Genomic DNA, 25973 nt, shown 5'->3' on the forward strand with positions numbered 1-25973 from the left:
ATATATAAAATGATAAATAATTATTTTTATATATAGTGAATTTCGGCACTGTTGGTACTCCATCGAAGACTCCGCTTGGTACTTTATGTTCCATCTCATAATTGTATATGGAGGATTTGGATGATACGCTTCAAATTGTGGCTTGAAATTCGTTTTCTTTATCCCCCCCAGCGCCTCAAGCAGATCCCAATGTGGACCACACAAATGCAAATTTCAGCCCACCATCTGCTGTTTTCAGCACCTAACTTCCTTTTTGTCGAGATTTGTAATTATTTCAGCTGGAGAGCGTTCTCCTGACTCGCATCCGTGTAAAATTCCCCGCGTTGGGAATTGCGGGGAGTTGCCGGAGCAACACAATTACAGTGGAACTATCGCGCGGCGCTTTAACACAGAGATGGAAGACCTCTGCTAATAGCATTTTGGGGAATATTATACTGTTGGCGCCACACAGGTGGACGGTAATTACCCGAAGGCGTGAATGTGATTAGGAGTGAAGTGGCTTGGGATCAGGGACGATGCTCAATTGGCTGCCATTGACAGTGATAGATGTCTAAATCATTTTGACTGAGATTAGGATTAGGGTTTATGCAACAATGAATTGACTAATTCACAACCAATGGATGATCAAATGAAGTGACCACTATTTTGATAGTTGATGCATCATTTCGAGATATTGTCAACCAAAATTGGTCCAAATCATCATCTGCCATTGATAGAGCTAGACGTCTAATGCATTTGAACTGGAGCGGCTGGCATCGAAAGAATGAATTCCAAACTGTGATCCACTATTATGAACTAGTGCTTCAACGATTAGTTGATTAACTCGAGTAATTTGATTAGGAAAAAAAAGATTCAAATTAAATTTCGCTGCTTCAAGTATTCGTTAGAATAAAGTGGCGTAGTAATGGTTTGTTTTCAAAGTGTTTGCATTGAGTTCTTGATTTGGGTGGATACACTGTCCTTTCCAGTGAATATGACATGACTCATTTCACATGGCTGAATGCAGCTGCTCCCTGTTAAGACCAACATAAGCTAAATTATTTTTTTAATGCATTCGTAATTTAGTTTATACGTATATTTAGCTTTTTTTGTTGTGGGAATATATGTTTGAACCATTTGTTAACAGCATTGTAAAAGAAAAAAAAAATGTTAGCATTTTATAGCATTTAAGCTAGCAGACTTTTGCTATGTAAGTTAGCAAACTGTTCTTTTGTTGTACTTACATCCGCATTTATTTATTTATATATTTTAACATACAGTTTGAGGCTTAGCTCAGGTATTTTATGTTCCTTATCCGATTACTCCATTGTTCGAACTAACTAGTGACAAACTATAACCAGTGTTGTACCACTGTAATCTGATTACTTTCTTCAGTAACGAGTAATCTAACGTGTTCATTTTTCAAGCCAGTAATCCGATTAAAGTAAGTTTCCCTAGTGCCTGTGCGTTACTATTTTGTTTTTGCCTCATAATGTATGTAGAATGAAGAATACTGTAGTCATGTACGAAGAGCATTTCTCATCGGGAGTAAAAAAAAAAAAAAATGGGTCATGTGTATTACGATGCTGTTTGAGGCTGTCTGCCACAGCGGTCAACAACATAGCATTCTGATGAGGCAGCGAGGCTAACAGTGAAAGGCAGGATATATACCGCAAATGGGTGCCTTTGCTCACTGGAAATACAGGCATTACTTCACATTTTTGTCCAGTAAAGATGACAAAAATATGTCCGTGCATTGCAAACTTTATGCTGGCTGAAAAAGACTGTCGGCCGCTAAAAACTCTACATCCAATTCAACAAGGAAGCACTTGGAATTAGAGGACAACGCGACAAAACTCGATAAAGCCTACAGGCAACAAGACAGCCAGCACTTCTACAGTTTGTAACCAGCCTTTATGCACATTTTATTGTCAGTGTTTGTAACCATAGGCGGAGTTTTACTTTTGTGGGGCTGGGGGCAAAGCATGTTGATGACTGAAACAAAAGTCAACAGTTTGGACACACCTAAACATTTTTACGTTTTATATATTTTCCCTACCTCTCTGAATACATCAAAACTATGAACGAACGTGTGGAAAGGCAAAAAAAGTGAAATAAGTGAAAAGAGGTTTTATATTCTACATTCTTCAAAGTGTCCACCTTTGAGGTGTCGCCAAACTTTTGGCCAATACTGTATATATACATATAGATAAAACTGCTCAAGCTCAGTTGTTGTTGGTTGCGTTTGAAAGCTTAGGTTTACAGAAATTCTAAATACCCATCTTGCCTCCACAGGTGTAGTTTTGGCTTAGCAAAGCAAAAGTTAGTGTCTTAGGTGCTAGTCACATGATCTGCTCGAAAAATGATTTTGACCCATTATGAAATACGTTGTAGGATTCTTGTTCACTTCAATAATTTTTGTTGTTTGTTTTATTGCTTTACAACTTTTATAGACGATATTTGAACAGCTAGGTCTTTATTTTAAAGGGGAAGTTCAGAATTTTTGGCATTAGGCTATATCATGGAGTTAGCAGGGGTTTTGATTTGAACAAATTCCGTGCAGTTTTAGTTATTTGTTAGTTTCAGGGCTCCGGGGTGGCTAAGCTAGCGCGAGTCAATGGTGGTTGAAATCAACTCCATCGACTAATTTAACCCCCGCTAACTCAAAGATGAAGCCTTATGTGAAAAATTCAATTACATGCGATGACATTTTTTGTTGTCATATTTATGTTGAGGCAGCAAAAGGAGAAAAATTGGTAAAAAGTAACTGATACGTTACTTTTAAAGTAACTTAGTTACTTTGATAGTAAAGTAATCGGTAAAGTAACTAGATTACTTTTTTAGGTGTAATCAGTAATTAAATTACTTTTTTAAGTAATCTGTGACAACACCGACTATAACATAATTGGATGACGATCATCATTTTTTTGACCTGTGATTTCAATCCTCTTTCCTTTCAGCATTTGCAGCTAGCGCCATCCCAATGACGGTGCGTAAAGGCAAAACTTTAGCCATCACCATCCAGGAGCACATGGCCATCGACGTCTGCCCAGGTCCCATCAGGCCCATCCGCCAGATCTCTGCCTACTTCCCTCGCCTCTCGCCCACGTCCTCATTCTCAGAGCCGCTCTCACCCAGTCAAACGGCGGCTGCCGCTGCTGCCCTCAGTCCTGGCGGTGCCACAGGAGGAGGGAGCGGCGGGTTGCTGTCCCCCTTGTTTGGGGCAGGTGGCGGTGGAGGGGCCTCACTCTCCGCCATGAGCAGCATGGACACTTCAATAGAAGTGGACAGCTGTGACAGCGACGATAATAGTGAGTCACCTGAAACTCATCTCACTCTATATACCGTATTGGCCCGAATATAAGACGGCCCTGATTATAAGACGACCCCCTCTTTTTCAAGACTGAAGTTTTAAAAAAGACTTTTTGAACACCAAATTAATTTTTATACAGAAAATAATTACAGTACATCCGAAACAAATGATTATAACAATATATTTGAGAGAAAAAGTGTGTTATTTTTCCACATTCAAATCTTAATATCTGAACATTTAAATATGTAAACTTAAGTGCAATCACATTCGTGAATGAATGGCTTCTGGTTTTTGAAATGTAAATTAACCAATCTATTGTGATAAAACAACAAAATTGCAATAACTGCATTAACTATCAAAGTGAAGGCTAACTGTAACTCTAGTCTTGAAACAAAGCCGAATAAGGAAAAACATTGCAATAAAATAATGCAAACTGGTTAAACTTGAGAGTAGCTGAGATCTGTCATGACAGAACAACGCTTCAATGATATCTGGCACCATCTAGCATCGTAAATGGGTATAATGTTTAGACCGCAAATATAAGACGACCCCCTCTTTTTCAGTCTTATTTCAATGCATAAAACTAGGGTTGTTCCGATTATGTTTTTTTTTGCTCCGCGATCGTTTTAGTTTGAGTATCTGCCGATCCCGATATTTCCCGATCATATACATTTTGGCAATGCATTAAGAAAAAGATGAATAAAACTCGGACGAATATATACATTCAACATACAGTACATAAGTACTGTATTTCTTTATTATGACAATAAATCCTCAAGATGGCATTTAGATTATTAACATTCTTTCTGTGAGAGGGAACCACGGATAGAAAGACTTGGGACTTTGTGTATTGTGACTAAATACTGCCATCTAGTGTATTTGTTGAGCTTTCAGTAAATGATACTGCAGCATGCCCCAAGGCATGATGGGAAAGTGGAACCATGATGGGAAGTAAAACCATGACTGTGAGTCGTGCTAACAATGGATTTATCACCTCTGCGTTGGGAAGTAAGTTAAGGCGTAAAGACAAAGATCTATTGCCTCCTTGCTGCACCACATGCTTCCCATGACAATACTAATAATAGGGAGAGATTTTGCAAGGTTTTAGTCAAATGAGGAACGGTGTCAAAGGCTGTCAAAATTCACTCTACTCATTTAGCGCTGCCTTTTACCTCTCTACGTAGGTAAAAAGGCATCACAAAAAATTGAGCGTGACAATGAGTGAAGGGGTCGTCCAGCGCAGATAATAACTCTAAATATTTAACGTGACACATTTGTCAATTAATTAATTGCCGCCGTCATCGGGATATTTTTGATAACCCTACGTTAAGCCTAAACTAAAGACTCTGGATGAGTCTAACATATTATGTCTTTGGGGTACAGAACACAATCGGAATAGTAACCGTAACTTTACACAGTTGGTCAATTCGTACGTGAGGGTTGTTAACAAACATACAAAACAGTGGGCCTGCTCTGATCTGCCTACTAAAAGGACGCTAAACTTCTTCGCAGGTGCCAAAATAAATTCAAATCAAATAATAATTTATTCAATATAAGACATCAGAGGCTTCAAAGAGCCGCATGCGGCTCCAGAGCCACAGGTTGCAGACCCCTACACATACATACAGTTACAGCAGACCAGCTGATGAGTTAATGAAGAACGTCAACGCTGCCAACATGTGTCACAATAGTCGCACGAGGCTCTAAAAACACACATCCCTCTTTAACGCACCATGTAGCCTACATGCTACTATTTTTAAATTCTATCATATTCAGCCCTCGGGGACCTTCGCGCAGGCACCGTGCGTCACCCGCCGCCTTAAGTCGACAGAGAAAAGACCATTTCATGCGTTATTTGAAGTGGAAATGAATGCACTTCAATCCCTAATAAGACACACGTAGGTGTCCAGAAGAAGAATTTCTGTCATTTCTGGCTTGAAACGTCGATGTCAAATGTGTTCTTTTTACAGCTTCTCTGGGGACATTGGAGTTCGACCTGCTGTATGACCGCGCTACAAGCTCCTTACACTGCACTGTCCTCAAAGCAAAGGTAAAATTAAAAAAAAAACTTTTTTTGGTGTTGAACCAGTCCAGTTCAACTAAAACTCATGAATACAGTGGGGCAAATAAGTATTTAGTCAACCACTAATTGTGCAAGTTCTCTCACTTGAAAATATTAGAGAGGCCTGTAATTGTCAACATAACATGGGTAAACCTCAACCATGAGAGACCGGATGTGGGGGGAAAAAACCCCCAGAAAATCTCATTGTTTGATTTTTAAAGAATTTATTTGCAAATCATGGTGGAATATAAGTATTTGGACAATACCAAAAGTTCATCTCAATACTTTGTTATGTACCTTTTGTTGGCAATAACGGAGGCCAAACGTTTTCTGTAACTCTTCACAAGCTTTTCACACACTGTTGCTGGTATTTTGGCCCATTCCTCCATGCAGATCTCCTCTAGAGCAGTGATGTTTTGGGGCTGTCACACGGACTTTCAACTCCCTCCACAGATTTTCTATGGGGTTGAGATCTGGAGACTGGCTAGGCCACTCCAGGACCTTGAAATGCTTCTTATGAAGCCACTCCTTTGTTGCCCTGGCTGTGTGTTTGGGATCATTGTCATGCTGAAAGACCCAGCCACGTCTCATCTTCAATGCCCTTGCTGACGGAAGGAGATTTTTACTCAAAATCTCTAGATACATGGCCCCATTCATTCTTTCCTTTACACGGATCAGTCGTCCTGGTCCCTTTGCAGAAAAACAGCCCCAAAGCATGATGTTTCCACCCCCATGCTTTACAGTGGGTATGGTGTTCTTCGGATGCAATTTAGTTTTCTTTCTCCTTCAAACACGAGAATCTGTGTTTCTACCAAAAAGTTCTATTTTGGTTGCATCTGACCATAACACATTCTCCCAGTCGTCTTCTGGATCATCTAAATGCTCTCTAGCGAACCGCAGACGGGCCTGGACGTGTACTCTCTTCAGCAGGGGGACACGTCTGACAGTGCAGGATTTGAGTCCCTGGCGGCGCATTGTGTTACTGATAGAGTAGCCTTTGTTACTGTGGTCCCAGCTCTCTGTAGGTCATTCACTAGGTCCCCCGTGTGGTTCTGGGATTTTTGCTCACCGTTCTTTTTATCATTTTGACGCCACGGGGTGAGATCTTGCATGGCGCCCCAGATCGAGGGAGATTATCAGGGGTCTTGTATGTCTTCCATTTTCTAATAATTGCTCCCAAAGTTGTTTTCTTTACACCAAGCATTTTAGCTATTGCAGATTCAGTCTTCCCTGCCTGGTGCAGGTCTACAATTTTGTCAATTTTGGTGTCCTTCGACAGCTCTTTGGTCTTGGCCATAGAAATCTCACTTGTTTGTAGGTGACCAAATACTTATTTTCCACTCTAATTTGGAAATAAATTCTTTAAAAATCAAACATCTCTCAAGGTTAAGGTTTACCCATGTTGACAATTACAGGCCCCTCTCATCTTTTCAAATAGGAGAACTTGCATAATTGGTGGTTGACTAAATACTTATTTGCCCCACTGTATGTCAGTCACTGTCTCTGGCGTTCAGCATTCAAATCAACTAGCCATTGATAGCAATAGACGTCCAATCCATTTGAACTGGGAGGGTTGGCAGTGAATGAACGAACGTTCATTCGCTGCCAACCCTCCCAGTTCAAATGGGTTGGACGTCTACTAGTGATGAACTCATTAATGGGAGGATGCATCTTAGCCAGAGAAAGAACATTTTTTTTGTTTTATCTCAGTGGGTGCCATTGACAGCGATAGGCGTCCAATCCATTTGAAGTGGGAGGGATGGCAGCAAATGAATGGACGTGTATTAGTGATAAACCCATTAAAATTCACAGCAGAATGATAATTGGACGCCACATGATTGGACGTGTATCACTGTCAATGGCAGCCAATGAGTTCAGAAAACCTAAGAATTTGAGTTACTTCAAATTTTTAATTATCATGACTAATAAAATGAACACATGGACTAGATGTTTAGCGCTGTCAATGGCAGCTAAACTATTAGTTTCCCATCACTAGCTTGTACTTCACTGTAAAAGATGACATGACGGACAATTACTCCCAAATGGATTGGACATCTACTATTGATAAACTAATTTTAATTCACATCAGAATACTGATTGGACAGCTATTAAAAAAAAAAAAAAAAAAAAATCCCAATCCGGATCAAACGTGGTTCTCTTCTATTATCTTCTTTCGCATGTCATTTGAAGACATTACAAGCAGTGCATTTGTTTCGCCGAGAGAGCGTCGCTTTGATGTCGAGCCGCCGACGTCACTGGAAAATCTCGATAGCGGCGGATGAAAGCCCCGTAAATGAATCGGAACGTTTGGAATAGATACGTTCAAAGACTGCAGATACGAGTCGAGGTGTTAACGTGGCAATACAGTGGTCACGTGCTATGTGTCGCTACTGTTAATGGGGCAAAGTAAACTTAGCTGTCATAAAGAGGAAAGTAAAAAACAAGGTGAATTTGTAAGTAATGTAATGTAAGCCCTGATTTAAAGGAGCTAACTGCTTGAGCACACCTTAGACCTTCAGATAATTTGTTCCAAAGGTGAGGAGCATAATCATTGAATTCCATCTCACCCTGCTTGAGCAAATATAAAATAACAAGACAAGGCTAGAAACAAATGTTAAGTGCTGAAGGAATCTGACCTTCTAGCTCAGGGGTGTCCAAACTATTTGCAAAGGGGGCCAGATTTTGTGTGGTAAAAATGTGGGGGGCTGACCGTGGCTGACATGCTTTATGTAGAACAATATATTCAAGCAGTTTTAGCAAGCCATTCTGTGGGTCACATTTGCTTTATTATTATTTTTAGATTAATAATTTAAACAAACTCGCAATTAGCCTTTGTGGCGTTCTCTTTCGACTGTCGGGCTCTTGCGAAATACTGCTGCTGTAAAATTAAACTACCTTCAAGTTGCTTCGATTTCTCGTTACGTATCTTCCCTGTAATCTTGTCGTGCTTGTTTGGTAATATCGCCTCACATTGAACTCTTTAAAAACAGCGACGTTCTCTTTGAAAATGAGGCAGACACAGTTGTTACGTATTTTAGTGAAGAAATAATCCAATTTCCACCTATCCTTGAAGCGTCGGCCGTCACAGTCAACTTTCTTTTTTTTTTTTGTTGATTGTCGCCATTTAAAAAAAATTAGGAGTAAGGGGTCACACAGGGTAATGTTGCTTAGAGTCCTGGTGCCTTTTAGTGGGTAAATGAGGAGCAGCATTTAGTGTGTAAGCTACTTCATATGCTGGTAGCAGTACTGCTGACCAATTTATTAAGTCAGTGTGCGGGCCAGACGTTATTGATTTCATGACAGAGGCTGGGGGCCGGATGAAATTTGATCACGGGCCGCATTTGGCCCCCGGGCCGGACTTTGGACTTGTCTGTTCTAGCCAGATTGCCCGAAACACGCTAGCCGAACTGCTGGAACCACGCTAGTGCAATCCCAACGACCCGGGCCAGCGGCACACCAACAACCCAGCCAAAAGGCCAAACTCCACATTTCACCTTTGTCTTAACCCCTTGTTCTGACTCAATTTTAAAACCTGGAAAAAGGCTTTGAAACACAAGTTGACAATTTAGTCATTAAGTCGGCAGCAATCATACACAACAGAGAGACCCAGGTGAGGAGGCAAACTGGATCCAATGTCACCATATGACAAGTCAACAAAAGATTCCCGAGAAAAATGACAACGATTAATTGTGTTTGGGCATTGTTTAGGATTATTGTCTGTTGTCAATTCGACAGGAGAATTCAGGCGTTACTGTCAGTGTTGTTTATCTTACTTTAAAAAAGTAATCAATTACAGTTACAAATTACTTCTCCCCAAAAGTAAATGAGTTAGTAACTCAGTTACCTGAATGTAAGAGTAATTAGTTACTTGGCAAAGTAATTGGTGTTACCTTTCATGTTTTTTTTTCATTCCCCGAAAAATAGATAGATAGTAACCTTTGCTATGTTTGAAAGTCATTTAATGTTGTGAAACAACCGTTAAAGTTTTTGAAATTGCTCCCGTTATTGCATTAGTTCCCTTCTGTCTACTTTCAATATGTGAAAGTTTTAAAACAGTTTCATCATTTAAAGATGATTCAAGTCAAGATTTTGCCGATTTATGAGTATTTTAGATTAAAAAGTTACTTTGGTTCGCTAGGAAGGTTCTCTACAACAGAGGCTTCCTGAGAAGTCTACTGTTTTCAGATGGCGGCTGTTTACTAACATTGTCATGCTGAAAGACCCAGCCACGTCTCATGTTCAATACCCTGGCTGATGGAAGGAGATTTTCACTCAAAATCTCTTGATACATGGCCCCATTCATTCTTTCCTTTACACAGATCAGTTGTCCTGGTCCCATTGCAGAAAAGCAGCCCCAAAGCATGATGTTTCTACCGCCATGCTTCACAGTGGGTATGGTGCAATTCAGTATTCTTTTTCCTCCAAACACGAGAACCTGTGTTTCTACCAAAAAGTTCTATTTTGGTTTCATCTGACCATAACACATTCCTCTTCTGGATCATCCAAATGCTCTCTAGTGAACCGCAGACGGGCCTGGACGTGTACTTTCTTCAGCAGGGGGACACGTCTGGCAGTGCAGGATTTGAGTCACTGGCAGCGCATTGTGTTACCGATAGAAGTCTTTGTTACTGTGGTCCCAGCTCTTTGTATGTCATTCATTAGGTCCCCCCGTGTGGTTCTGGGATTTTTGCTTACCGTTCTAGTTATCATTTTGACGCCACGGGGTGAGGAGGGAATTGAAAGTCCGTGTTGCCCAACGACAGCCCCAAAACATCACTGCTCTAGGGGAGATCTGCATGGAGAAATGGGCCAAAATACCAGCAACAGTGTGTCAAAAGCTTGTGAAGAGTTACAGAAAACATTTGGCCTCTGTTATTGCCAACAAAGGGTACATAACACAGTATTGAGATGAACTTTTGGTATTGAAGAATAATAAATTATTTAAAAATCATACAATGTGATTTTCTGTTTTTTTTTCCACATTCTGTCTCTGGTTGACTAAATACTTATTTGCCCCACTGTATTGTGGCCTGCATGAACCAAACGGAGATGTCCACTCAGGTGGATGGCAAATCTTATATAGTTTAATAGTTACTTGCACTATAAAAAGGTTAAGTTATAAAAACATAATCAATGTCCAACTGAGTTAAACTCATCTGTATTTTTTGAGCTGCTACTTGGTGTAAAAAAGTTTAAGGTCTCCTGAATGATGTATTGAATGATGAAGTTTGGTACTAAGCTCTTTTCCCTTCTATCCAGCGGCTCTTTCCGTGCAGTAATTCAATCTCTTAATGAAGGCTTCACCTTTGTGTCAGGCCGTCCTCTAATGGATCTTTCAGGGTATTTGCTCAAATGTCCCGCATCCCTTTTTTCCTTTCCGCTCACGTACCGTCCATCCCTTTCTGTGTCTCTGCCCAGGGTCTCAAACCGATGGATTTCAACGGCCTGGCTGATCCCTACGTGAAGCTGCACCTTTTGCCCGGAGCCTGCAAGGTCAGAATCTGCTAATCGCCTTGTTTTTCTGAAATCTAGAAGAAGTCAATGACACTGTATTCAAGCTTCGGGCAACTTGAACACAGTCTTGCGTTAAGTAACCATTAGAACTAATAAGAATTTGCACCATTGCTATTCTTAACTCGCTACCTACCATTGACAACAATAGACGTCCAATTCGTTTAACGCCTTGATGCCTGAATTTTCATTTAATAAAATATACATAAAGCATTGGAGAAATAAATAGGTAGATAAAATAGTATTAATATTAAAAAAAAAATCTAAATATAGACTATTAAATACAAAAATACAGCTTAAAAAAATTGAAAATCATTAAAAAAATGTATTTAAAAAAGATAATAAGAAATTAAAGTAAATATTAAAAAATGATTTTTAAAAAAAATGTAGTTTAAAACATAAATAATACATTAATAATAATACCGTAATTTTCGGAATATAAATTGCTACTTTCTCTCCTAATTTCAAATCCTGCGGTTTATGGTATATATTTGTTGTTTTATTGGGTTAATAGGTAATACTTTATTTCACAGCGGTGTCACTAGACTGCCATAAAACCGTCATAATTATGACATGACAAGCCGAAAGGAAAAGAAGAAGAGCAGACTATCATAGGCAATAATAAATGATTATGAAAGTTGTCATTACGTGTCATCTGGCAAATTATGTCACTAACTCCATTTATGGCCAGCTCGGATCTTTTACATCGATTCAAAAGTGAGATAATTTACTGGATGACAAAAAAAGGACATCTGTCATAAGAATACTTTATTTCACAGCGGTGTCACTAGACTGCCATAAAACCGTCATAATTATGACATGACAAGCCGAAAGGAAAAGAAGAAGAACAGACTATCATAGGCATTAATAAATGATTATGAAAGATGTCGTTACGTGTCATCTGGCAAATTATGTCACTAAGTCCATTTATGGCCAGCTCGGATCTTTTACATCGATTCAAAAGTGAGATAATTTACTGGATGACAAAAAAAGGACATCTGTCATAAGCATTCATTAATGCTCATGGCAGTGTCGTGTCATAACTATGATGGTCTTATCACAGTTTTATAGTGCCACTGTCAAATAAAGTGTTAAAAAATACTATAACTAGCAGTTAATGAAACAACTGGAACAGTAACTGAAGAAATAATTAGCACGGAACATGAATTTTGATTGTTATTTACATCTGTAGCGCTGCAATGCATGCTAGGAGGCATATTGGAGGACAACAATGTTTACAGCAGGTGGCAGCAGACGTTCACTGTCTCCCGTGTGGATAAATGAAGCTTCTTTAAGCAATGAAGCTTTGCAGCCAATTGGTTCAAAGTTTCATGGTGGTTCATTGATCTTAGGACAGTCGTATGATGCCGCTGTTAAATAAAGTGTTAACAGTTCATATCTTTTGGTGTAAATATCCCATAATACAGTGAGGACAGCTGCGGCTTATTGTCCAGTGTGACTTATCTATGAACAAATGACATTTCCGTGTCATATTTGTTGGGTGGCGGCTTATAGTCAGGTGCGTCTTATAGTCCAAGAATTACGGTACATTCCTTTTTTTTTTTTTTCCATAAAGGATGAATTCATTAATACACTTCTCCTTGAAAGGAAGTGATCCAAAATGTGAAGTGACCTGGGTATGCCCCAAAATCATTAAGAAATTACTAGGGCTGTCAAAATTATCGCGTTAATTAATTTTTTAAATTAATCACGTTAAAATATTTAACGCAATCAACGCACATGCCCCGCTCATACAGATTAAAATGACAGTGTCATGTCCATTTGTTACTTGTGTTTTTTTGTTTTGTCGCCCTCTGCTGGCGCCTAGGTGCGACTGATTTAATGGGTTTCAGCACCATCCATGAGCATTGTGTAATTATTGACATCAACAATGGCGAGCTACTAGTTTATTTTTTGTTTGAAAATTTTACAAAGCTTATTAAAACGAAAACATTAAGAAGGGTTTTAATATAAAATTTCTATAACTTGTACTAACATTTATCTTTTAAGAACTGCAAGTCTTTCTACCCATGGATCGCTTTAACAGAATGTTAATAATGTTAATGCCATCTTGTTGATTTATTGTTATAATAAACAAATACAGTACTTTTGTACAGTATGTTGAATGTATATACCCATCTTATGTCTTATCTTTCCATTCCAACAACAATTTACAGAAAAATATGGCATATTTTATAGATGGTTTGAATTGCAATTAATTACGATTAATTAATTTTTAGGCTGTGATTAACTCGATTAGAAATTTTAATCGTTTGACAGCCCTAAAAATTACCCAAAAATCAACTGAAAGTGACCAGAAATCAACAGGAAGTGACGTGGAAATGCCCCAAAATCATCAGGAGGGGCCATTGAACAGAATTTGACTCAAAACAACCTAAAATCATCAGGATATTATGTACCGGAAGTGACCCCAGAATGCCCCGAAATGTACAGGAATTGACCCGCAAGTACCCTAAAATTAGCAAGAAAGTGACCTACAGTTAACTCACTGTCCGCCATCGACGGTGATAGACATCCAATTCATTTAAACTGTGAGGACTAGATATTTTTCAGTGCCATTGGCGGCGCAAGACAAATGAACATTCGCCCCTCCCATTCAAAATGAAATGGCAGCCAATGCATTAATCATGTTTAAATTAAACGTATTATTGTACGAGTTTGCCATTTAAATGAGACCAGGAATGGAAATGTTGGGTTTTATTGTACTTTTTTTCAAATCTCACGCAGTTGTTCACATAGTGGTGACCCGCAGCAAAAATGACTGATTCATCAAATCACCGTTTGTGCCAGCATTAGTTACCTGACTACCTTGTTGCATTTTTTTGTCGCGCAGGCCAACAAACTCAAAACCAAGACGGTGCGTAACACACTGAACCCGGTGTGGAACGAGACTCTGACATACTGCGGCATCACAGAGGAGGACATGTATCGCAAAACTCTGCGGTAAATATTGACGACGCTCTCCGCTCCGATTGTCTTCTATTTCCGTTCTAAGCCTTTGATGCCCTCGCCATATTCCCACACTCGCCGCCACCGTCGCCCGTCGGGATCAGTCAAGAGCTCCCCTCATTCCCTACTCTCTTTGTCTCGCTGTGACAGATTGGGGTCACGCTTAAGCACCACGGGGTGTTTTAATTTCCCAGACCCCCTACCGCTACGGAAGGTGAGAAAAGCTGGGAATCGTCGCGCCGGTGTGACTAAAACTTTGGCCGCCTAGGATTTATGGGATTGAAGGTTGAGCTCTGTGCATCAGAGGAGCTTTAAGGGGAGCAGAAATGATGAAAAGGAGCGATTTTGTTTTTGATTGGACAGCGAAGTACATGAAGTCCGTCGACATGTTAACGCATTGACTGCCGTTGACATCAGTAGATGTCCAATCCATACAAGTTGTAATGATCACGGTCCATGACGGTCTGTTTTTTGTTGTTTTTTTTTGTTTGTTTTTAATTAACATTCTTTTTATTGTTTTCCAATTATCCATACGTCCATTTTCTCCTGGTTATCCGAAGTTGCGGGGGCAGTAGCTTCAGCAGAGAAGCCTAAAATTCCCTCTCCGAAGCCACTTCTTATTTGAGGACCCCAAGGTGTTCCCAGGCCAGCCAGGAGACGTAGTCTCCCATGCAGGGGTGAAAGTGGCTAGAATTTCTTGCTGGAACTCCCCATCGTGAAGGTCGCCACGGAGCCAGAAATTTTATTTATTTGTTTTTTTCTTTCATTTGGGGGGGGGTGGTGGGGGTCAAACATCTTAAACTAATGAAATGCAAAGAAAAGTGTTTTAGCACAGTTATTTCTATAATACATACAAAAACCTGATTTTCATTCAAAAATTTATTTTTTTCAATGATTTGCAAAATAAAAGTTAACAAAAACAGCAATAACCTCAACCTCCATCACCTAATTTTTATTTTCCCTCATTTCCTCACATACTATATGCCAAATCTCAATTTTAATTACTTAAGAACATAGGATGTATATTCAAATTGATGTTAATGTAAACATTTACTTTGTTTTTTTTTAATAACAAAGATATAAGTAACATACAGTGGGGAGAACAAGTATTTGATACACTGCTGATTATGCTGGTTTTCCCACTTGCAAGCCATGTAGAGGTCTGTAATTTGTATCATAAGTTCTCTTCAACTGTGAGGGACGGAATCTAATACAAAAATCCAGAAAATAACATTGTAAAATTTTTAAATAATAAATGTATATTTAACTGCATGAAATAAGTATTTGATACATTACCAACTAGTAAATATTTCAGCTCTTAGTTCTTTTTAAAGAACCCCTCCTGTTCTCCACTCATTAACGGAAGTAACTGCACCTGTTTGAACTTGTTACCTGTATAAAAGACACCTGTTCACATGCTCAAACAAACAAACTCCAACCTCTCTACAATGGCCAAGACCAAAGAGCTGTGTAAGGACATCAGGGATAAAATAAAAAACCTGCACAAGGCTGGGATGGGCTACAGGAAAATAAGCAAGCAGCTTGGTGAGAAGGTAACAACTGTTGGAGCGATTATAAGAAAATGAAAGAAGTTCAAGTTGACGGTCAATCTGCCTCGTTCTGGGGCTCCATGCAAGATCTCACCTCGTGGGGCATCACTGATCATGACGAAGGTGAGGGATTAGCCCAGAACTACTCGGCAGGACCTGGTCAATGACCTGAAGAGAGCTGGAACCACAGTCTCGAAGAAAACCATCGGAAACACATTATGCCGTCATGGATTAAAATCCTACAGCGCACGCAAGGTCCCGCTGTTGCTGAAGCCAGTGCATGTCCAGACACGTCTGAAGTTTGCCACTGACCATCTGGATGATCCAGAGGAGCAATGGGAGAATGTCATGTGGTCGGATGAGACCAAAATTGAACCTTTTGGTCTAAACTCGGCTCGTCGTGTTTGGAGGAAAAATGAAGGATGAGTACAACCCCAAGAACACCATCCCTACTGTGAAACATGGAGGAGGAAACATTTTTTGGAGCTGCTTCTCTGCCAAGGGTACAGGACGACTGCACTGTATTGAGGGGAGAAGGGATGGGGCTATGTATCGCCAGATCTTGGCTGACAACCTCCTTCCTTCAGTGAGATCCCTGAAGATGGGTCGTGGCTGGGTCTTCCAGCATGACAACGACCCAAAGCACACAGCCAAGGCAACTAAAGAGTGGCTCCGTAAGAAGCATCTTAAGGTCCTGGAGTGGCCTAATTTTTGTGATGTATCAAATACTTATTTCATGCAATTAAATGCAAATTTATTATTTAAAAATCATACAACGTGATTTTCTGTTTTTTTGTATTAGATTCCGTCGCTCACAGTTGAAGAGAACTTATGATACAAATTACGGACCTCTACATGCTTTGCAAGTGGGAAAACCAGCAAAATCGGCAGTGTATCAAATACGTGTTCTCCCCACTGTACATTCAGAAAAATACATACAAATGACTTCTATTTTGCAGAGTAAAATGGAATATATTTTGAAGCTCGCGCAAACATTGACTTTTTTAAATCATAAGGAAATGAATAAGTAGTAGGAGTGGGAACCTCTTGGTACCTCACGATACGATACGATTTGCGATACAACGCTCACGATACCGATGAGCTTACGATATGGCGATACAATGATTATCGATACGTTGGTCAGGAAATCATTGTAGGATATTCTACAAAAAACTAATAAACAGAAAAACAAGCTTCTGCTGTTAATTGGAATGAGTTTATCACTAGTAGACGTCTCTCAGCGAATGAATGAATCCCACTTCAAACGGATTGAACGTCTATGGCCGTCAGTGGCAGCCAATGCCAGGCAATGAGGTCATTTTTGGCCATTTAAGGTCATTTACCTGTTGATTTTCAATTACTTCCTGTTGATTTTGGGGTATTCTCTGGGCCTCATCCTGTTTGTTTTGAGTTACAGAACAGGAAGTGACCTGGGAATCACCCAAATGAATAGGCAGTGACTCAAACTCAACAGGAAATGACCTGTAAATGCCCTAAAATGAACCGCAAGTGACCTGTAAATGGCCTGAAAATCGGACAGAATGACTGTGAATGCTCTGCTTTCCAATGAACGAACATTCCCAGTCTAAATGGATTGGGCGTCGTGCACCGTCAATGCAGTCTTAGAGTTAACTGAGACACTATTACGGTGGAAGATTTTGGTCGCAATTTGTTGGTTCCTTTTTATTTATTTTTTTAGACATTGACACCTTTTTAAAACGATATCTCGATTCTTGGCAGGAGCATATTGATAACCTTTTGGGATACAAAGTATCACGATATATCACAATTTCGATATTTTGTCACACCTCTAATAAGTAGCCTAACATAAATGAACAAATTTAAGTCCAAAGTACACATTGACAGCTAAGATGTTCTGAAGAACCTCCCCATCAGAGCAAACTAACTAAATATGATAAATAAGCCTCCTCAACTTTTTCGTTGCTCTTAAAGATTTGATCCATTTTATGTTGCATTGCCCTTTTTTGGTCACATTTTTTTGTTGTTGTTGTTTTTTTTGTTTTTTTTTGCTGTTCCAGAAAACATCCACATTTGAACCAATCAGAGCTAACTATCTCTGCTGATCACATGTCAGTATGTCGGCCAATTGAACGGATAAATGAGTCCAGATGTTTTGCTTTGCTGCGTGCATTCGGACATAGACGCGACTCATCCAGACTCAGATAACTGCAGCAGGTGGGGAAACCTCCATGCCGTCCGTGGAATAATATAAATAACAAATATTGGTGGAAACGGATTACGCTACACAAGCACTTTATTATGCTTGTTGTTAACACTTGTGTATGTAAATATGATGTTGTTAGATTGTTTTCTTCTTGGAAATGAAATGCATGTGTGGCAGCGTAGCATTTTTCTTTTTAAAAAAGTTTTTTTATACATAGCGTTTTGACAGTTGCCGTCATATTTTCGGAATCAAAGCACTGTGTACCAGAACAGCATTCTGGCCCTGAATCTTATACTGGAACAGCATTTCGACCCTGAATCTTATACCGGAACTGCGTTCCTGACCGTTCTGGCCCACTTTCACCCCTGCTCCCACCGCCTCCTACCAGTGGGACGTGCCCGGAACACCTCGCCAGTGAGGCGTCCTGAATTCACCCTAATAAGATGTCCGAGTTACCTCAGTGGCTCTACACTGAGCCCCTCCCGGATGACCAAGGGGTTCTGGGGGTCTATGGGCAGTGGGAGGGGTTCGGTTGGCCCGGATGCTCTGCTTCTCTGCATGATGATTGGATGATCTGTCTGAGGCTGAATCCCTTTTCGATTGACAGCAAAATGAGCGACTAAGGCTAGGTTCAGACTGCAGGTCTCAATGCATGAATCCGATTTTTTCATGTTTTTCTGACTCGATTGAGGCATTAACTTGACGTCTGAATGTGACAGGTGACATAGAGGTGGACCATTTCAAATCCGATCTGGGTCACTTTTATATGTGATTTAAATCCGATCTGGGCCACATTTTTCCAGAATGTGGCAGCGGTCTGAACTGTCAAGTCTACCAAATCGGAATTCATGCAGCAATTACGTCAGCAAAGAGCGTGAGCGGCAGGCAGGACAGTAGCGATGTAGCTGTGCATTAGCGTTAGCGCCAGAGGTTGCGCTAGACTTTTTCGTTGTCTGTCATTTTGACTGACAGGGTCATAAAAATCCGGTCATAATCTATTTTTACCCGTCACTTAAATTTTTTAAATGATAATAATGACATATTCAGTAGCAGTGTTGGTCAAAAGCGGTGCGTTACTTACTCAACTCTGAATAAACTGAAGAAACTACCAGCCCTGTTGTGTCTACTCTCTGCTCTGTTGATTTGTCATCCAAGACTCTGGGTGCGTTCAGGTTTGAGTATAGCGCACGTACTTCTGACTCCAAGCTGTTTGTCCCTGCTCATTCAATTAGGCTACGTTCATACTACAGGTCTTAATGCACAAATCCGATTTTTTTTGTCATATCCGTTTTTTTGCCGTGCCCGTTCAGACTGCTTTTGTCCATTGAGAACATTCAAGTATTACGCATCCGCTCTAATTCGCAGTCCGACACGCGCCGGTACGCAGAAGCATCAAAACAAATGACAAGTCATCCGTCATTCCAGGGATATCATATTTTGCTTTTCAAAAGGAGGAGACAAATAACAGACATAAATAATCCCCGTTTAGGCTTATATTCACAGTTTATATGGATCGATAGCATGCACGCACTGTCCGTGCATGTCACACACACATACGGGCAGTTTGCCCCGACTCTCCAAAACGGGCTGCAGCCAGACCCCTCTCCCGACTCTCGGCCGTGTAGGAAATGTTGAAATATAGCTCACATAGAGCAGAGAGAAAACCGATCATTCTCATGCTTATCCTCAATCCATTTTTATTTTTTTATGACTGTTGTCAAGCCCGGTGTTGTGCCGAAAAATGTCCCCCCCCGCCTGAAATGTCCCCCCTGACGGGAACGCTCATTTATAACACTTTATTGAGGTGAAAACATCAAATGTTTTCATGGACACATTACAGTCATGGATTTACGACTGTGAAATCAGTTTTAAATAAATAAATGACACAAAATACTAGTACTGTATTTTGGTAACAAATTGTGGACTGGGCCACATAACCATCTTTGAACAGAAATGTATTAGTCTACAGGTTTTTACGACCATATCCCAATGACAATCACAAAGGTATGACATTTATTAGTTCAAGCACAGTAAAATAATACATATTCACGGTACAAGAAAATCGTTTCCATGTCCATCGATTGGTAAGAAAAAACGAGTGACGTGTGGGCGCTCAATAATAAAATATATAAGCAAATAAATCAAATAAACGCTCAATAAAGCGTTATAAATAAACAATCCCGTCAGCGGGAACATTTCACGCGGGGCGGCTATTTTTCGGCACAACACCGGCCCTTCCCCAAAAGCCGTGTTCACTGCAAGCTAGGCGCTAATAACGCACAGCTGAAAACGGATTTGGGACACTGGACGGTACAGACCGCCGCAACAGGCTGGAAAAATGTGGCCCAGATCGGATTTGAACCACATACAAAAATAACCCAGATCGGATTTGAAATGGTCCACTTCTATGCGACTTGTCCCGTTCAGACCGTCAAGTTAATGCCTGACTCGAGTCGGAAAAACACGAAAAAATTGGATTTGTGCATTAAGACCTGTAGAATGAACGTAGCCTTAGACAATGCTCTCCAAAGCTTCCTAACGTTTCCGTGTTTGCTACACCTGAACGCTAGTTCGGACATTTTTCCGAGTAAGGCCAACGACGTCATGCATCAAGAGAGACAATAGCTAATATGCTCACTCGCTATCCTGTGGTCTGGGGTGTGAATTGCAACCTGTCAAAATGACGGATGGACTTCAGTTTTTTCCGTCACCGTTTTAAAAAAACGGTCAACGACGGAAAATATTCGGTTAACGCGACCCCTGGTTAGCGCCTAGCTTGATCTTGGCTTTTACGCAGGAGGCGGGCTTGACCACAGTCATAAATAACTGATAATGCTCGGTTTTCTTTCTGTGTGCCAAATAAGCAATATTTCAGTATTGCTTACATGGACGAGTCGGGGCAAACTGATGCAAACACATAATGCTTATGTGACTGTTGATGAACTCTGGGAGGCATGCAAGACTGCTTTCTTTGATGTTCCTGATGACTTCATCAATAAATTGTATGAATCCTTGACGAAGGCCATGGAAGTCATACAAAATATAAAATTTTGATCTCACAGCACGAGTACTTAATTAGCTTATGTTAATGTAACATAAATTTGTATTTGAAGTACATTTCTTTGTTCAATTTTCACATTTCTTTCTGTAGGCGACAAAACTTCTGTCTTGCCAAAATTTGACCTTTATGTCTTCATTAAATGATAAATCTTTTTTCAGTGAAACAAATATATTTTTGTAGATTCAACATCATTTGGGAGGGTCTTAGCTTTCATATGAGCCATTTCTGAAACCAATGGAATAATTAAAAGTCAGGCTCTTAGCAATCGTTTCTACAAAATGGATAAGCGACAAGACTTTTGTAAGGGACTGTAGTGTCTTGTGGCTTGGCAGGAAAGATAAGCTATGAACACACAATTTTCATCTCATGAAAGTTATAACGCGAGCAGTGAAAGCGAATCATCCAATTTCTGCTCTGCTGCTTTATTCAAAATTTGACAACAGAACACAACACTATTTTCCTGCGATGCAATTGAGTTTTTTTTTTCTTCTTTACTCGTCCACGGTTTATCTCCGCCGCCGCAGGAAGTTGAGTCAGATCAGGAACCTGTCTGGGAATATCATTTAGAAGCGTGTCATTTTTATTACAGTGCCGTCTTACTCATTGGCCGACACTGACGGCGATGGACGTCAAATCCATTTTAACTTGGAGTGACTGGCAGTGAGTAAAGTAAAAAATATATGGTGGAAAACACTCAGGTGACTTGAAGTTCCGTTCTGAAACCCCCAATTTGGCCAAATTTCGAAATAGTCCGATATGCGCGTGTGATACATCATTGGAAAGTGTAAAATCTCAATTTTCTGGGGGGCGCCACGATTTTAACTTATCTTGTTTCGATCCAAAAACTCCGTGTTGCATGTATCATCGAGTTTTTCACAGCTGATTTTTAAAAATCTTTTTACGAAATATTACACATCAATTAATGATTGTAAGCTAAAAATTACAGACATTTTGAATAATATAATTACCTACCTTATTTTTATGGCTGGGTTTAAACAAAAGCGGTTGTGCGACATCTGTAAACGGGGGTTTCCAGGGTAAAACGGACAATATTAAAAATAGTTCGGGGGCTTAATGCGCCATGAATCCGCTATGGCAACATATTGTTCAGATTATTTTAAAGATGAGTGCAAGAGCAGAAACTGCTTTTTCAGTCTTGTCTGTGTTTTCCGCCATATATTTTAATTCCTAAAAAGAGAATATTTACTGGGTTTTTTTCAATACTTCTATGTTTAAAAAATTATAAAAAATAAAAAAATTAAAAATGAAGCGTAGTGACATCAAAAAATTCAAAGTCGTTCCCGAATAAAATCCCGATTAATTATTTTTTAAACATGTATTAGAAAATTTAAACTGGCCATAAAATTCTAAAATTTAACGCTCGATGCACAAAAGTCACCAAATGCAGAGATAATCACCTATATTTTCAGGATCAATAGCAATTTTTACCATATCATATAAGTTTTTGCCCAAAATAGCAACTTTTTTTTTTTTTTAATTTAGTGCAAGTTTTCAACTGCTAATAAATCACTCAATTTTCACATCATAAACTTAATATTTGAGGAAAGCATGCAGAATCATCTTAATTTTACTCAACAAAAGTAACATTTGCATTTCTCTTTATACAATCACAACTTATTTAGGTTGAATTCCGATGTTACAAGTGCCTCAGCACGGAGGCACGTCTTCCCGGCTATCTGGCCCTTGTCATTTTTAGATTGAAATATTACATAAAATAAACACGTAAAAGGCGATAACAAATTTTTGTATGTATGCAGAAATGTCTAAATTACTATTTTTTCTTGCCAAAAAACGGGCAGTTGGCCGAAAACTACCTGATCATTTGAATGTACAGTTATGCTACTGTGTCTGGATACAACATGGCGGCTATCACAAAACAAAAAATTCTTTTAAATAAATGCGTATTTTCTGGAATTACTATAGATATGAACATAGAACGGTCTAGATTCTTGGTTAAAAGCAAAAAAACGGGCAGTTATCATTCATTTTACGTAAATATTTCGAGCTAAAAATTACGCTGTTGTGTAAATCCAACGTCGAGGCCATCACAAAACAAAGAGCTTTTTAAGCTGAAAATTCTTGCAAATAAATGTGTTCATCCCTGAATTTCTATAGATATAAACATAGAACAGTCTAGATTCTTGGTTAAAAGGAAAAAAACAGGCAGTTATCATTCAATTTACGTAAATATTTCGCGACAAAGTTACGCTATTTTTTTCCATGCATTTTTTTCACAACGTTTCAAAGTGCATACAAAACTATTTTATATAATAATTACCTTGAATCCTCGACCAAATCACTCAATGAGACACTTCTGCCTGCTTGTATGCAATAAAACATTCATCCTTTTACCACCTAAATCCGGTGTTTGAACGCAGCGTTTGTTTATCACAGTGAAAGCCAAACGCTCTGCCTGTGTTGGCCACTAACAGGAAGACGTGGCACAATGTTTGTGGGACCTGTCTTGTCAACTGATGGTGAAGTCTATGTTAGTAGAATGAAATATTTTGTTGGGAAATGCTTGCACTGAATAAAATAAAATCTATGTTTTTAATGAATAAAAAACATAATATTCACTGTTTTTTCCGTTTTTTTTTTTTTTTTAAATATATTGAACTGGGTGGGGCTGGAACTAAATAAGATCAAATAGATTGGTTTTTTTGAATAAGTAATTATTAAAGTAAATTAATAGTAAACAGTAAATTAATTTAATTTAAATCAAACAGTTATGTTTTACGATAAAAATGTAAATAATTTACAATGATTAAAAAGAAAATATTGACTTTTCTATCTTGTTTTTTAATTTAAGAAAAATTTAGAAAAAAAAAATGGTTACACTATAGCTCATACAAAATATACATGAATAAATAAATGTTGAAATATATCAAGTGTGGAATGAATACAAAATGAAATAATTTTGAACTAAAAAAATTAAAAAACCATTTTAAAAAATATGTATTTTTCAATGAGTACGAAAATAAAATCAAAAACTTAAAAAAAAAATTTTGGGGGGGTTTTGGACAACTTTGGCAAAAGACATAATTCAAAGAATTTAAAAATAACCACCATTAAAATATATATATATTTTTTTCTCCCAGTCGAAATATTCATCTCCGTCAATGGCGGTCAATGAAAAACATCTCTCCCCTTTTCTGTAATAGTGTCTTTTACCATACTGTACCATGAATTCTGGAGTATAAAAGTCATTTAAAAGATGGTGGAATAGCCGTGTAACCACGGACAGTATTCGCCTTCATACAAGACAGAATCCAATTTGTAGCCAAAGCGCACAATACAAAAGCCGCCCATTGAAATGAATCCATCTCACTGCCGCCCGAACTCTGGTTTCGCCTCGCTGTGCGGTTTTGATTGCAAATACGCCAGCTTCCCTCACGCCGTGTGCGGGTGGCAGGTGTAAAGTTTTGATAGATCCATAAATATGGATCGACTCGCTCCGGTAAGATGCACTTTCTTTTAGCCCTAAAGGACTGAAAGTGTGTTTCTGAGGCAGATACGTGGATGTATGGCAGCAGACACTATAGAGAGGGTTTGCAAAATGTCTTGAGGCGCAAGTAAATTGCACAAATTAAATAAATTCAAAGAGAAATAAATAAAGAAAGAAATAAAATTTAAATAAATACCTGAAAATTGAAATAAGCAGAAATGGATAAATACAATTATAAACTAGAAAATTGCCATTCCTGGAGAAATTGCCATGGTAGCTTTGCTATGGCTTCCTGTTGATATCAGGTCACTTCCTGTTAATATTAGGCCACTTTCTGTTGATTCAGGTCACTTCCTCTCAATGGAATTGATGTACATAGCCATCAATGGCATCAACACTCAACGGCATGAATTGCATCGACGTACATTGGCGTCAATGGAATCGATGTATATCGGCGTCATTGGAATGGACGTAATTTCCATGTGTGTACAGTACATGGCCGCAATTGCATGGATGTGTATGGCCATCATTGACGTCAACGTAGATGGGCGTCAATGGAGTTGACATACATCGGCGTCAATGGAATTGATGTACATGGGTGTCGTGTGAGTGCCGTAGGAAATCAATGGGAATTTTTCGGTCATTAAAAATTAGGATTGTTTTAGTAGTCGATTAATCTATCAATTCAAATAATCGAGTAATCGGATTAGAAACATTTAATGCATTGCAGAAAACATTTTCGGGGATGTAAAACAAAAGCTTGCTAAGATTGCACTTTCAAAAGAGGAAGAAATGCGAATACAGGATAAAATTCACAGTGTTTCTTGAAGCTATACAGAATTGCACATTCATTGAAAAATACATAAAAATGCCTGAGCTTAGCCTCAAACGGTATAAAAAACAGGTCCTCATTTATTTATTTATTTAAGAACAACAAAAGAACAATTTGCTAACTTGCACAGCAAAATTCCGCTAGCTTAAACGCTATAAAATGTTTACGTATTTTTACAATTCTCTTAACAAATAATTCAAACAAATATTCCCACAAAAAAAGCCTAAATATACCCATAAACTAAATTACAAATGCATAAAAAAACATTTGCTCAAACAAAAACTTACCTTTTGTTGGTCTTAACAGGGAGCAGCTGGGCTCAATTTCAAAACAAACCATTACAACACCACTCAAATTACACGAATACTCGAAGCAGCAAAAAAAAAAATTCGAACCTTGTATATACATAATCGAATTACTTGAGTTAATCAACTAATCGTTGCAGCACTAAAAAAAATAATATTTTGGAAGAATAGTAAATTTTTTTTTTGCATAAACTGAATAGAAGCCCGCGTGGCGTGAATTTTTGTAATATGTAGAAGTTGGAACGGAGTCGATAACTGAAACAGTGTGGAAGGAGTAGCATACACAGAAAAGTCAGTAGAATAAGATTCAAGAGAAGTAGAAGAAGAATGAAAAAACTAAATATTATAGATGCTAGCTTTTGTCTTACATGCAAAGCTATCATCAACTAGCATTGCACTCAATACAAAGTGAAATATATCAAATCAAAGTGAATGAATAAATGTTGAAATACATAAAATTTAGGGCTGTCAAACGATTAAAATTTTTAATCGAATTGATTACAGCTTAAAAATCAATTAATTCGTAATTAATCGCAATTCAAACCATCTATAAAATATGCCATATTTTTCTGTAAATTATTGTTGGAATGGAAAGATACGACACAAGACGGATATATACATTCAACATACGATACATAAGTACTGTATTTGTTTATTATAACAATCTACAAGATGGCATTAACATTATTACCATTCTGTTAAAGCGATCCATGGATAGAAAGACTTGTAGTTCTTAAAA

At 38.7% G+C, this 25973-nt stretch overlaps 1 protein-coding gene across 4 annotated transcripts in view; it reads left to right on the top strand.

Moving 5' to 3' along the window:
* The window catches only part of doc2a (double C2-like domains, alpha), an 82923-nt gene that overhangs the window by 20224 nt on the left and 36726 nt on the right, over positions 1 to 25973 (top strand). For all 4 annotated transcript variants that reach the window (XM_057826966.1, XM_057826967.1, XM_057826965.1 and 1 more), the window contains exons 2-5: positions 2940 to 3290; positions 5263 to 5342; positions 10773 to 10847; positions 13720 to 13829. In XM_057826966.1, coding sequence (XP_057682949.1) covers positions 2963 to 3290; positions 5263 to 5342; positions 10773 to 10847; positions 13720 to 13829 — 593 coding nt within the window. In that variant the 5' untranslated portion in view covers positions 2940 to 2962. The remainder of the gene's footprint in view (positions 1 to 2939; positions 3291 to 5262; positions 5343 to 10772; positions 10848 to 13719; positions 13830 to 25973) is intronic.

This window comes from Corythoichthys intestinalis, chromosome 21 (assembly GCF_030265065.1).
Source record: "Corythoichthys intestinalis isolate RoL2023-P3 chromosome 21, ASM3026506v1, whole genome shotgun sequence".
Classification (NCBI taxonomy): Eukaryota; Metazoa; Chordata; class Actinopteri; order Syngnathiformes; family Syngnathidae; genus Corythoichthys; species Corythoichthys intestinalis.